The 15,388-nt window shown below is 40.1% G+C and overlaps 1 protein-coding gene across 10 annotated transcripts in view; it reads left to right on the top strand.

The window, feature by feature from the left end:
* Positions 1 to 15,388, top strand: part of ENOX2 (ecto-NOX disulfide-thiol exchanger 2) — a 299,288-nt gene that overhangs the window by 234,319 nt on the left and 49,581 nt on the right. For 9 of the 10 annotated variants that reach the window (XM_035008700.1, XM_035008684.1, XM_035008692.1 and 6 more), the window contains one exon: positions 14,500 to 14,655. In XM_035008700.1, the coding sequence (XP_034864591.1) occupies positions 14,500 to 14,655 (156 nt within the window). Of the gene's footprint in view, positions 1 to 7,118; positions 7,239 to 14,499; positions 14,656 to 15,388 lie in introns of all 10 variants that reach the window. The other variant, XM_035008709.1, reaches the window with a different exon arrangement.

Raw genomic sequence — 15,388 nt, 5'->3', positions numbered from 1 at the left:
CAGTACTTTTAGAACCCCCATATTTTCTCCCTAATGCAGCTCATACATCTCATGTATGAGATGCCTCTTGAATGACAACTCAGAGGCTTCCTATCTATTTTGTTCATTTGTGCTTTTATTCAGCCATCCATTCATTAAAAATATATTGAACTAGGGTCCAGGGGATCAAAATGGGCATGCCTCAATCCTTGCCTTCAAGCTCAAAGTCCAGTAACAGAGGCAGGCAAGTCAATATCGCAACACTACAGTGTAACAAATGTCTTAGTTAGAAACATGTACAAAAGTACTGTTTTAGCTAGAGTGGGATGAGAGAGAGTGATAGGTAGATGGTCATGGTCTGGGAATGTTCACAGAAGTGGTAATATTTGAGCTCAGTGTCCAGGGATATATAGAAATGTGGCAGGTGGGAAAAAAAGAGCTAAGAATGATCCAGGAAGAGGAAATAATGCATCGATGACTGGAAAGTATGCAAGAGTATATGGTATGGGGACAATGGTTAAATGTTGAGTGGAATTACATCACCCCATTTCATAAAGACTTTAAGGCAGCTTATAAGTAAGATTACAATAAAAGAGAAAAATTACTAGTAAAATAAACCAGCATCTAAGAAAATATAAATGAATATCAAAGGTGAAGACCAGGTAGGGAGGTTAATTAGAATTCATATGTATAGGTCATAGGATCCTACTCAATTTCTAAAGTTGAGCTGTACCTGTGACCAGGTAGCCAAAACAAAAAAGGAAACCTAATCAGCTACATAATTTGCATTTTCCATGAAGAGAAAATATACCAAACCTCAGAGAAGTCAAACTTTTCATAGCCCTTCACAATTTTGTGTGTGTTGGACATTTTTGTTCTGAAAGAATCTTTTCATACAGAGCTTCATATATAGGAATGGACACTAGTGAGGAGCTTGAGTGATTTCTGAAGCCCAAAGATGGGTGTGTAGCCCAAGACTAGTCAATACTACTTTTCCTAGTTTGCTGCAAAATATAAGAACTAAAAATATAGTGATTTTTACCTAAAGCTAAATTTGCTCAATTGAAAGAATTGTTCTTTATTCTGAGATTATAGACTTTCTGCATTTTTGGTTTTAAAATGTTCTATCTTTTTTTTAATTTAATTTAATTTTATTATGTTAGTCACCATAAAATATATCATTAGTTTTTGATGTAGTGATCCATGATCCATTGTTTTCATATAACACACAGTGCTCCATGCAGTATTATGCCTTCCATAATACCCATCACCGGGCTAACCCATCCCCCCAGCCTCCTCCCTCTAAAACCCTCAGTTTGTTTCTCGGAGTCCATAGTCTCTCATGGTTCGTCTCCCCCTCCGATTCCCCCCCCTTCATTTTTCCCTTCCTTCTCCTAATGTCCTCCATGCTATTCCTTATGTTCCACAAATAAGTGAAACCATGTGATAATTGACTTTCTCTGCTTGACTTACTTCACTTAGCATAATCTCCTCCAGTCCCATCCATGTTGATGTAAAAGTTGGGTATTCGTCCTTTCTGATGGCTGAGTAATATTCCATTGTATATATGGACCATATCTTCTTTATCCATTCATCTGTTGAAGGACATCACGGCTCTTTCCACGGTTTGGCTATTGTGGACATTGCTGCTATGAACATTGGGGTGCATATGGCCCCTCTTTTCACTACATCTGTGTCTTTGGGGTAAATACCCAGTAGTGCAACTGCTGGGTCATAGGGTAGCTCTATTTTTAATTTTTTAAGGCACCTCCACACTGTTTTCCAAAGTGGCTGTACCAACTTGCATTCCTACCAACAGTATAAGAGGGTTCCCCTTTCTTCACAACCTCTCCAACATTTGTTGTTTCTTGCCTTGTCAGCTTTTGCCATTCTAACTGGTGTAAGGTGGTATCTCAGTGTGGTTTTGATTTGAATGTCCCTGATGGCTAATGATGATGAACATGTTTTCATGTGTCTGTTAGCCATTTGTATGTCTTCTTTTGAGAAGTCTCTGTTCGTGTCTTCTGCCCATTTTTTGACTTGATTATTTGTTTTTTGGGTGTTAAGTTTGAGAAAATCTTTATAGATCTTGGAAATCAGTGCTTTGTCTATAGTGTCATTTGCAAATATCTTCTGCCGTTCTGTGGGTTGTCTCTTTGTTTTGTTGACTGTTTGCTTTGTTGTGCAGTTTTTTATCTTGAGGAAGTCCCAGAAGTTCATTTTTGCTTTTGTTTCACTAGCCTTTGGAGGTGTATCTTGAAAGAAATTGATGGATTCCTGTCTCACATTGAGATCTTTCATACATTTTGAGTTTACCTTTGTGTATGGTGTTAGAGAATGTTCGAGTTTCATTCTTCTGTATACAGCTGTCCAATTTTCCCAACACCATTGATTGAAGAGACTGTCTTTTTTCCATTGCATATTTTTTTCTGCTTTGTCAAAGATTATTTGACCATAGAGTTTAGGGTCCATATCTGGGTTCTCTATTCTTGGTCTATATGTCTGTTTTTGTGCCAGTACCATACTGTCTTAGTGATCACTGCTTTGTAATATAGCTTGAAATCAGGCAACTTGATGCCCCCAGCTTTGTTTTTCTTTTTCAACATTTCCTTGGCAGTTCTGGGTGTTTTCTGATTCCATACAAATTTTAGGACTGTTTGTTCCAGCACTTTGAAAAATGTCATTGGAATTTTGATCAGGATGGCGTTGAAGGTGTAGATTGCTCTGGGTAGCATAGATATTTTAACAATGTTTATTCTTCTGATCCATGAGCATGGAATGTTTTTCCATCTTTTTGTGTCTCCTTCAATTTCTTTCATTAGTGTTCTGTAGTTCCTATAGATCCTTTACCTCTTTGATTAGGTTTATTCCGAGGTATCTTATGATTTTTGGTGCTATTGTAAATGGAACCATTTCTCTAATACACTAAGAATTCTCTAATTCTTAGTGTATAAGAAAGCAACTGATTTCTGTGCACTGATTTTGTATCCTGCCACATTACTGAATTGCTGTATGAGTTCTAGTAATTTAGGGGTGGAGTCTTTTGGATTTTCCACATAAAGTATCATGTCATCTGCGAAGAGAGAGAGTTTGACTTCTTCTTTGCCAACTTGAATACCTTTTATTTCTTTTTGTTGTCTGATTCCTGTTGCTAGGACTTCTAGTACTATGTTGAACAATAGTGGCGAGAGTGGGCATCCTTGTCATGTTCCTGATCTTAAGGGAAAGGCTCTCATCTTTTCTCCATTGAGGATGATATTTGCTGTGGGTTTTTCATAGATGGATTTTATGAACTTGAGGAATGTTCCCTCTATCCCTATACTCTGAAGAGTTTTAATCAGGAAAGGATGCTGTATTTTGTCAAATGCTTTTTCTGCATCAATTGAGAGGACCATATGGTTCTTCTTTCTCCTCTTATTAATGTGTTCTATCACATTGATTTGTGAATGTTGAACCGCCCTTGCATCCCGGGGATAAATCCCACTTGGTCGTGGTGGATGATCCTTTTAATGTATTGTTGGATCCCATTAGCTAGGATTTTGTTGAGAATTTTGGAATCCATATTCATCAGGGATATCAGTCTGAAATTCTCCTGTTTGATGGGATCTTTGCCTGGTTTGGGGATTAAGGTAATGCTGGCCTCATAGAATGAGTCTGGAAGCTTTCCTTCTGTTTCTATTTTCTGAAACACCTTCAGGAGAATAGGTATTATTTCTTCTTTGAGTGTTTGGTACAGTTCCCCGGGGAATCCATCAGGCCCTGGACTCTTGTTTCTTGGGAGGTTTATATCACTGCTTCAATCTCATTACTGGTTATTGGCCTATTCAGGTTGTCAATTTCTTCTTGTTTCAGTCTTGGCAGTTCATAGGTTTCCAGTAAGGTATCCATTTCTTCCAGGTTGCTTAATTTACTGGCATATAGTTGTTGATAATAATTTCTAATAATTGCTTCTATTTCCTTGATGTTAGTTGTGATCTCTCTCCTTTCATTCATAATTTTATTAATTTGGGTTCTTTCTCTTTTCTTTTGGATAAGTCTGACCAGTGGTTTATTGATCTTATTAATTCTTTCAAAGAACCAGCTTCTAGTTTCGTTGATTTTATCTACTATGTTCCTGGTTTCTAATTCATTGATCTCTGCTCTAATCTTAATTATTTCCCTTCTAATGTGTGGCCTAGGCATCATCTGTTGCTTTTTCTCTAGTTCTTTAAGGTGTAAAGTTAGTTGGTGAATTCGGGATTTTTCCGTTTTTTTCAGTGAGGCTTGGATGGCTATGTGTTTCCCCTTTAGGACCACCTTTGCAGTATCCCATAGGTTTTGGAGCACTGTGTTTTCATTCTCATTGGTTTCCATGAATTGTTTAAGTTCTTCTTTGATTTCCTGGTTGACCCAAACATTCTTGAGCAGAGTACTCCTTAGCTTCCAAGTGTTTGAATTTCTTCTAAATTTTTCTTGTGATTGAGTTCCAGTTTTAAAGCATTGTGGTCTGAGAAGAGGCAGGGAATAATCTCAATCTTTTGGTATCGGTTGAGACCTGATTTGTGACCCAGTATGTGGTCTATTCTTGAGAAAGTTCCATGTGTGCTCGAGAAGAATGAGTATTCTGTTGTTTTAGGGTGGAATGTTCTCTATATATCTATGAGGTCCATCCGGTCCAGCGTGTCATTCAAAGCTCTTGTTTCTTTGTTGATTTTCTGCTTAGATGATCTTTCTATTGCTGAGAGTGGAGTATTGAGGTCTCCTACAATTAATGTATTATTATCAATATGACTCTTTATTTTGGTTAACAGTTGGCTTATGTAGATGGCTGCTCCCATGTTGGGGGTGTAGAGATTTACAATTATTAGATCTTCTTGTTGGATAGACCCTTTAAGAATGATATAGTGTCCTTCTGTGTCTCTAACTACAGTCTTTAGCTTAAAATCTAATTTGTCTGATGTAAGAATTGCTACCCCAGCTTTCTTTCGAGGTCCGTTGGCATGGAAGATGGATCTCCATCCCTTCACTTTCAGTCTGGATGTATCTTTAGGTTCAAAATGAGTCTCTTGTAGACAGCATATGGATGGGTCCTGTCTTTTTATCCAATCTGCAACCCTGTGCCATTTTATGGGAGCATTTAGGCCATTCACATTGAGTGATTATTGAAAGATACGAATTTATTGTCATCATGTTGCCTGTGAAGTCCTTGTTTTTATAGATTGTCTCTGTAAATTTCTGTTCTATATCACTCTTGGGGTCTTTCAACTTTTATAGAACCCCCCTTAATATTTCTTGCAGGCCCGGCTTAGTGGTCACATATTCTTGGAAGCTCTACATCTCTCCATCCATTCTAAATGACAGCCTTGCTGGATAAAGTATTCTTGGCTGCATGTTCTTCTCATTTAGCACACTGAATATGTCTTGCCAGGCTTTTCTGGCTTGCCAGGTCTCTGTAGATAGGTCTGACATTATTCTGATGTTCCTCCCTCTGTATGTAAGGAATCTCTCCCCCCTAACTGCCCTTAAGATGGTTTCCTTGGTGCTAAGATTTGCGAGTTTTACTATTACATGCCAGGGCATTGGCCTGTTTTCCTTGATCTTGGAAGTCGGTCCCCTCTGCCTCTAGGACATGAATGTTTGTTTCATTCCCCAGATTAGGGAAATTCTCAGCTACAGTTTGCTCAAATATATCTTCTAGTACATTTCTCTCTTCACCCCCTCAGGGATCTCACTAATTCTGACATTGGAATGTTTCATGGTGTCACTTATTTCTCTGATTCTGTTTTTATGGATTTTGAGTTGTTTCTCCCTGGCCTCCTCTTTTTCCTTCTTTTCTATCAGTTGGCCTTCTAGATCACTAATTCGTTCTTCTGCCTCACTTACCCTAGCTGTTAGATTATCTAGATTAGATTGGATCTCATTGATAGCATTTTTAAGTTCTGCCAGTTCAGCTTTCATTTCTGCCCTTAGAGGCTCTATGTTGCCATTAATCAATTTCTCCATTCTAGCTATTGTCTTCACAACTGCTACCCTGAATTCCATCTCCCACAACTTGGTTATATCTGTACCCATTTGTAAATCTGTGGCAGAAGTCACAGTCTCTGAGTCTTTCCTATTTGGGGGGTTCCTCCTCCTAGTCATTCTGTTGAGGGTGGTTGAGGGAATGTATAGAGTCCAAATTATTGACCACAACCCAAGCAAGACGCACCTGTTTTATAGGGACCTTAGGGTTGTCAGCCTCTTGTTCTCCCAGCCTGTCTTCTGGGGGAGGGGCCTGCCCTGTTGTTACTCAGGCAACTCTATTTGGGCAGAGTTGCTCTACCCCCTGTGGGGGGGATGGGCTCAGTGAAAACCGATTTTGGGGGGCTTTTGTTCTCTTGCAGCTTTCCCTGGAGGATTTCCACATCTCTTCCGCAAGTCAGAGCAGAAGAGATCATTTCCAACCCTCTGCCACAGAGCAGAGAGATCACAGTCTGTTCTTCAGTGAGCTCTCCAGGCCACACTCTCTCCGTTTCTGTCTGTGCTGCTATAAACTGCAGGGTCTTGGGTTGTGTGCCCCTCAGCAGTGCTCCCAGTCCTCGCCTCCAGATCTGGGCACATCTCTGCCCTCTGTGCTTCTAAAACCACTAGCTGCCCCCAGTTCACATGTGCAGCCCCGCCGCTCCAGGTTTCAGTCCAGGGGACTGCCCTAAAGTCCCTTCCCTGCTGCTACCAGTCTGCAAGTCTGTGCCTGTCCCCAGCTTGGGAGGCTGTTGCTCACCAGTGGTATAGGATCCCCACAGCTCCTTCCCCCTTCCATTTATCTTCAGATATGTGCCCGCGGAATCATGGCTCCCCACTTCATACCTCAAAACCAACCACCTGTGATATTCTGTAGAGATCCAGATATATCTTCTTACATCTCAGGCTGATTTCGTGGGTGTTCAGAGTGGTCTGGTAGATATCCAGCTCAATTCCAGGGACCAGTGGAATAGGGTTCCCTACTCCTCTGCCATCTTTTCCTCCCCCCCAAAAAAATGTTTTGTCTTTTTTGAACTGTGCAAATGGTACACTGGCTAGTTTCTGTTATTTTTTCCCCACGTCTTTTCTTGGCAAATTAAGAGGGGTATAATTAAATGTATGTGTATATTAATTTTATTTTATTCCTCTCTAAAATCTAGAAATCTGGGAACCACAGATGTAGCAGGAAATGTCCTCACTAATGCCAACATCCAAAGATGTTCACAGCATCCCATGAGAGTCAAGGTCATGATCCTGAATCTGTCAAATGTTCTAACAAGGCAAGAACACAATATAAATAAATAGGAAGGAATAGGTGGAAGATGGGCTAGAAAGGTGGATATTTGCAAAAATTTATACTAAATAAAAAAGCTGGGGCGCCTGGGTGGCTCAGTCGTTAAGCATCTGCCTTCGGCTCAGGTCATGATCCTGGGGTCCTGGGATCGAGCCCCGCATCGGGCTCCCTGCTCCGCGGGAAGCCTGCTTCTCCCTCTCCCACTCCCCCTGCTTGTGTTCCCTCTCTCGCTGTGTCTCTCTCTGTCAAATAAATAAAATCTTTAAAAAAAAAAAAAAAGCTTCATTAGTAGAAATTTGAAATCGAAGTTGAGATTTACTGGGGTGAGTCTTTGTGAACTAAAACTGTGCCATATAACCCACCCAAGCCTAGTTTGCTACCTTATTTGCTATTGTTCATGAACGAGGCCCTGCTTTAATTTTCCAGCTGGCCTGAAACAAGGATTTAGGTGATCTTCTGGAGAAACAGGCAGATGTTGGTAGAATTTGAGAGTCATTATGCAAAAATTTGGAAACTTGTGCTCTATTTTCAAGAGGGCTGGTGATAACTGCAGGATCATCTCACAGTACAGCCTGGCTGTCCTTAGAAATATGTATTCTCTCTTCAGGTTGACTGCTTGAAAAGTCTTTTGAGGATTTGCATGAAGAGGAGGTAGTCAAGACTGTAGTGGGTTAAAATTTCTCAATACCGAGGCATAATTCTTAATTTTCCAGTGAATTTTGTGGGAACTCTAAAGAAAAAGCAATAATGTCCCAGAAACGTATACCTGAATTGGAATCATAATTCTCTGTGAAATACCTCAATTATATTTAGATCCCATTTGGTGCACTTATTTTAGACTAATCTATGATTGCATTACAGTGGTTTTATTGTGAGTGCAAACTACATGCTGGTGCTCAAAGAGTCTTTGGAACACCTAACAGAATAGAAATGCCTTTATGGGCAGGGGGGCACTTGGATGGGGAGAAGTCACTAAGTTTAGGAAGAGCCTTTCTAAGGGTATGAAGGGGCTTCCAGCCAGCCAGAACCAGGTCCAGTTCTAAAAAGGCAAGACCAACAGTAAATGTGTTATCTCCTACCTTTGCCCACCTCCAGTTCATACACTGCCACAATTTCAACTTCTGTGGGTCAAAGTTGAGACAATGGATTTAAAACAGAAGCCTCTAAATTACTTAATAGTGTGGCAATACATATATCAAACATCTCAACAGGAAGTTCTAGGTATAGAGATAAGCAACTGGATGGTAGCCTTTGGGACATAAATATTTGAAGGCCTGCTACAAGTTGAGCAGTTAGAAACAGCTTGGGGTGCCTGGGTGGCTCAGTCGTTAAGCGTCTGCCTTTGGCTCAGGTCATGATCCCAGGGTCCTGGGATCGAGCCCCACATTGGGCTCCCAGCTTGGCGGGAAGCCTGCTTCTCCCTCTCCTACTCCCCTTGCTTGTGTTCCTGCTCTCACTCTCTCTCTCTCTCTGTCAAATAAATAAATAAATAAAAATCTTTAAAAAAAAAAAAGAAACAGAGCTTAATCTGACAAGGAGTATCTTTTTTTCCTGTGGATCCATGGACTTGGTGGGAAGCAACATAGACTAATGGTTGAGAGTATGGTTAGTAAAAGCCACCTACTGTATGGCCTTACTGTGTTAACTCTGTGAGCTTCAATTTTTCATCTGTAAAATAGAGAGTAATATATTACCTATTCCTTAGGATTGTGAAGATTAAATGAGATGTATAAAATCAAATCATAACCTAGAAATTCATGTACACTGATTTAATGGGTAGTAGTATTATGGACACCGTCCCTCTTCCCCTGCCATAAAAGTGGAGTTTGCATTTTACAGAAGGAACACCAGTGTGAACCATCCTGCCAGAAAATATCAAGGGCTGAACCATAAAATTGGCATATGTGGTGTCTTTGTCAGGCATCAAAAATGGGCAACCTCTAAGGTTTCTAGTGTTTTGTAGACATCTGTAGTCTTAGTCCATATAGTAGAGTGTCAGTCACCTGGCATTGTTTCAACTGGCTCTTCCACACAGCAACAGTACAGTGACAATTTCTCGAGACAGTGGCTCTGGGGCCTTGCAGGGTCCCAAAGCACCTCTTCAATAATCTGATAAAAATCATGGTCAGTCTAGTTTGGGTGTTTGGTGTACTTTCTATTTCCATTCATTGAAAATAGCCAACTCTGTTAATTAATCACACCCCATTCCCTAGGCATGCTGCATATTCTGCATCTCTATTGCTGTATGACAAACTATTTTATAACTTAGCAGCTTAAAAAACAATCATTTTATTCTATTTTAAGAGTTTCTGGATGAAGAATTTGAGCAGGACTCATATGGGCAATTCTTCTGTGCCATATGGTATCAACTGGGATGTCTCAGCAATGGTAGGCTAGTCTGGAGGTTCCAAGACAACTTTATTCATATGCATGGCACCTTGGCAGGGACAGATAAAAACACTGAGCTCAGCTGGATCCCTCTCTCTCCATTTACTCTAAGGCCCTCTCCACATGCCTCTCTACCACGGTACTCCAACATGTTGCACGGTATCTTGAAGCTCCAGTAGCATGTGTTCCCAGAAACAAGAAGTGGGAATGGTATCTCTCTTAAGGCCTGAGCCTGAAAACAGAACACTTTGTGTCAAAGTAGTCTGTAGCCCATCCAGATTCAAATGGGGTGGGGGACATAGACCTCATCTCTTGATGAAAGGAGTCTCAAAGAATTTGTATCCACCTTTAATCTGTCACACTGGGAAAAAAATAATTGGAAGCACTTTGTTGCTCATCTGCCATGTTTTTAATTATACCTGGTTTACCTTACACCTATAATGAAGTTAATTCATTAAAACAATTGTCATACTACACTGAGAGGCAGTGTAGTGGTTAGGAGCATTATAGTTAGACCAGCCTAGATTTGAATCCTAGTTCTACTTCTTACTGGCTTGTAATCTTGGTCAAATAACTAAATACTCTGAGCCCCAATTTCTGTATAAAATGAAGGATTATAATAGTAGCTAGTTCACAGGCTTACTGGAATGTGATTATATAAAATGCTTAGCACAGTGTCTAGCACATTGTAAGCACCCAATAATTTGGGTGTTGATAATTGGTGATACAGCATTGTAACTGCATGGATGTTTCTAAACTAGACTATGAGGCCGAGGATTTTGCCTTACTCATTCCCTCAATCCCAACACCTGGCACAGGGCCTGGCATCAAACTATTAACTGGATGGACATATGGATGACTGGATGGCAGCATAGAAATGGTATGTGCCTCCAGTGTAACTCCCTGGCTCAAATGCGTAAAGAGAACAGAGGATGATTTTACTTCCAGGTAACTACTCTAGGTTGAATGAGCCCAAGTTGCTAGGGAGCAGGAATATTTAAGGCTACACTGAAATATTACTTGAAATCATGTAGTAGAGCCACAACTCAGAGGAGCAAGCTGGCCCAACTAACAAAGCATTCATAGCATCTCTAGTAAGCTGGGATTTGGGGAAGTTCATGAATCAGAAGAGGGAATACAAACCAATGTCTTATGACACTTCCAGGCTTGGCGATGCCAAGAGTCAGAAGGCTGTAGGGAAAAGGTGCTAGAAGAAGAGATGTAGAAGCAAAACAGAACAGGGTATTGATTGTGGGAAGGACTTTGGAGGAATACCTTGGCCTTTTCCATAATCCTTATAAAATGATTTCAAATCTCCTTCAAAAGTTTGAATTCCTGTATTGCGTGGAGCACTGGGTGTTATACGCAAACAATGAATCATGGAACACTACATCAAAAACTAATGATGTAATGTATGGTGATTAACATAACATAGAATTAAATTAAAAAATGGGAAAAAGAAAAAACTAATGATGTATGGTGACTAACATAACACAGTAAAATAAAATTTAAAAATAAATAAATAAATAAAAGTTTGAATTCCTAACATAAATGTTAATACTACGCACTTGTTAGTGTACTTGTCAAGCCAGGCTGGGGGCCTTGAAGAGGGAGATAATTTCTCTGGTGTTCTATTCCCAATGTATTTTAAATTGTTGGACTTTGATTTTTCAGATTCTGCAATACTTGTTTAAGTCCGATGATTTCAAATGGTTATTTTCTTGGTTGGCATTGGAAATTCACATTGACTTTGGTGCTTAATGGTTGAAGATAAACAAAAGAAATAATCAATGTGTTAGGAGTCTTTGAAATGTCATGTGCAACCTGCCCTCTAGCAAGCCCTGCTAGGCAGTGTAGCCTATGGAACTCTTGGCATATTGAACACAAGGAAGAAAAGGAGTTTATCTACTCTCACTTTAGCCATATGTCATGAATACATTTGCTTTTAAATGAATTTCATAAAATATTAATGTAATCATACCAAACAGAGTGGTGAGTACATCAGTCAGGAGTTATATTTATCCTGTGTATTTGTTTTTTGTTTGTCTCCATTTATTAGTAGACAGTACATGGAGACAGGCATTTCTTTCTCAGCCGAAGTGGCAGAACTTGTTTAATGAACTGATGTTTCTGTAATCTGTGGTAAGGTAGAGTTGTGAGTGACAGAGCTATATGAATAACAATGAGGAGGCAGGCAGAACAATAAAAGGAAGACAAACATTTCAGTTGGAGGGGAAAAATAGATGAAATTGTTTAGTTGGCACACAATCTAATCTGATCTCTTCCTACTGAAAATTAATAGTTTGTAAATGGGTGAGATAATGTTAACAATTTTTCCAAAATCATATACACAAGGAATCAAATTTTCCAAAGACACAAATGGCATTTTTAACCACAGTGCTGTTATTATACAGCATAGAAACACAGGGTATCAGGGGTCTAAGTCCTCCAAGATGGAAAGGAAGACCTAGACCCCCTGCCCCCACCTAATGGAGCCTGACATATTAAAAGCTATCACAAATGCTTGTGGAATGTGGGAATGAATGCCTGAATAAGTGAACTTACTGAATGGAAGGATGGAAATTTACCTATTAGGACTACCACCTATCATGCCAGGTGTTTTCATATCTGTTCTGTCCTTTCATCCTTTGAGCTAAATGTCATCATTTATCCCCACTTTTATCAAAAAAGAAATAGTGCTATGTTACCAGATATTAAGAAACCTTCCCTAAGGTCATGTAACTAGTATGTGGAGGAAACTGGAGATATGAGAGCCACAGGAAGGAAGGAAAGGGCATGTGTATGTGTGTGTGTGTGTGTACGCACACACGCTCACATGCATGTGTACAAGTGCATATTGGGTGAGCTGTAAATTTGTTTTCAGAAAAATAAAATTTCTTCTAATTTCTTGGAAGATCTTTTTTTTTTCTTCCCAAACATATCTGGGGTCTTGATATTTCAGCATGACAGGCATGTGGGAAGATAGGGAATGCTCTAGCTCTTATGGGCTGACTTTACAACGGAGGATGCACACGTGCTACCCGCCTGCCTATCTGCCTGGTCATAAGACTCACCCCTACTAGGCCTATTGTACCTGAAGTTCTGCTTCTCTAGAGACCACAGATTCTTCCCCCTGTTTAGATCTACCCCCTTCAATATCTTAGAAAGCCACCCAGGGGATTCAGAACCAGCCTAAGGACATGCTTATAGGCGTTGCCCCTCAAGTCTTTGTGGTGAGCAGAGTAAGGTTTTTGGGAGTCGGACCTGCTAGTGCTACTTCAACTGCCCCTACATTATCAGAACTCCTTATGCAATACTTTGTTTACAGTCCATTGTGCATTCTGTAGCAGAGGACAACAGTGAGAGGTGGGGAAATAAGGAAGTAGAATGCATTCCCTTCTCTCAAAGAACTTGCATTTTGATATAGAGACAAAATTTAAATGAAATCAGTACCACCCTTACACCCAGGCAAGTGGGACCTTTGCCCTAGGCCCGCATCTCAGGGGACCTCGTGCTTTGAAATGCCTGCCCTGATATTTCTAAGTCCCTGTCCGATGCTAAGGACCAGCCAGGTAGTTAGTGTGATCAGGGTAGGTGCCCTGAGTCCAGAACAGGTCCTATATAGGTTCTAATCTTAAGAAGCACCTTTCTCAAAATTTTTAAAGTTCCTCTTCATTGCCTGGAATTGACCAGGACTTGCACTGTTGTCTGAGCAAGGAGTCCCACTCTCATACTGAACTTATGTGGACCCCAGTCCTCCTTTCTCCTCTTTGGGGCACTCTCCAATCCTCTACCCCACATGTGGAGTCAACCAGATTCTCCAAGAAGCTTCAGAACTCCTGCCTGTGGAGTCCTCCCAGAGTCTTGTTTCCAGGAAGGTAGACTGGTAAGTAAATCACTCTAGCTGCCTGGTGTGGCATTTCTCTCATGGTATCTCATGAGATTATGCCACTGAATAGTGTTGATGCTGATTTGGGGTGAATTGAACTGTGTATATAGATGAACCCCACAGAAAAACATTTGTGAGGGCCCCTACACATCCTAGAAGCATCCCTGAATGAAAAGATGATGCAAAATAAAATAAAATTCAGTGGCAACAGATACAGAACAGTTTTTCAACACAGAGTTGAAAATGAACCAGAATTATCTGGAAAAAGTTCTTCAGGGAGAGTGGCCTTGGAGAGTTATTTAAGGCAGGCCTTGAAGTATGGGGAGAATTTGGGGAGGCTCAAATGATTCCAGGCAGGGAGAACAACATGAACAAAAGCACAGAGAATAGTTATTTATTGAGTATTTTTGTGCTATACATTATGCTAAGCACATTACATTCATCATTTTGTTTATTTGTCATAGCTCCCTATAAAGTAAGGGTTTGCAAATGAGGAGATGGAGGTTCAAAAGATTCATCCTGCTAAGCAAATAATAGAAGTAGGACCCAGGTCTGCCTGATTCCCAAAACTGTATGCTCTTAATACCATGCTATACTGCAAAAAGACAAGAAGTGTTACAAGGGAGAGCAAGAAGCCTTGTCTGAATGGAGTGGAGGGTGTGCATTGGGAACTAGTGGAAGGCAAGATCAACAGACAAGGCACAGTCATAGTATGAAAGGCCTTGGATATCAAAATGAGATATAGAGATAAAGAGACTGGTCAAGCAAAAACAAACAGCCCTATCCCAAAAGGAAAATGCACAAGTAGAATATAATATTTAAGACCTGGTAATGCTAATACCATGTTTTCTTAAATATTTTGCCTCTGTCTTAGAAAGATCTTTGGTTTGAAATTTGTAAGGTAATATTCTGCCTCCCCTTGACCTTGCCTGGTGTCACTTATTGTTCTGTCTTTTCTCTCCTTTTTTAGATTTTGATCCTGCTCTTGGAATGATGACTGGAATTCCACCAATAACTCCAATGATGCCTGGCTTAGGAATAGTACCTCCTCCAATTCCACCAGATATGCCAGTAGTAAAAGAGATCATACACTGTAAAAGCTGCACGCTTTTCCCTCCAAATCCAAGTAATATTCTGCTTTTTCTCCACACAAGTCACAATGTTTTGGTGTCTAGGAACACTCTTCTTTTTCAAAAGAATACCCAAGGGCTTCATAGATGTATGTATAGAAGCTTCACCTAGAAAACAGAAGACAGGAAAATTTTCTCTTACTAGGCATGGCTGAATGTTATGCACAGAACAGTAGATTTCTCTGTGCTGGTTGCAGTACAAATGATAAAACATGTTTCTAATGCCATCTGGTAAGGCATTCAAGTGTGTTCGTACAGAAAGAGACATCTGACACAAATTGTTCAACACTGTTATTTACAGACTTTCTTTTTCATAACTGGCCTACATGCTGATGATGGCAGTAATAGAGTGTGTCTGAGCCTACCTGAGGCACATGAGAATATACATTTGGTGCTAAGAATCCTCCACTGCCACCAGCTATTCACACATCACTCCAACTACTGCTATTCAACTAATGGGCTGCGACAGACAATGGGGTGAGGTTTAACTTGCAATGAGGGCAAAGAGGAATACTGAGACTAAGTCAAACCACTTGCATCCATCCAATCAATGAAATTCATGTGTAAATGGTCTAGGGATCTATCTTGTCAGTAATGAATAGGTTTCTCCTTAGACTCTTAAAAACATCTGCAAAGATATGGTGGACATATTTCACTTAAAATATAGCAGCAATATTGACTCAAACTTTTTTTTCTGGATATATTTGGGGTTTTATTTACTTTAAGCGA

This window comes from Mirounga leonina, unplaced genomic scaffold (genome assembly GCF_011800145.1).
Source record: "Mirounga leonina isolate KUSES-001 unplaced genomic scaffold, KU_Mleo_1.0 Mir_101664, whole genome shotgun sequence".
Taxonomy (NCBI): domain Eukaryota; kingdom Metazoa; phylum Chordata; class Mammalia; order Carnivora; family Phocidae; genus Mirounga; species Mirounga leonina.
The sequence above is the reverse complement of the archived record's forward strand: the minus strand, read 5'-3'. Positions and strand labels throughout refer to the sequence as shown.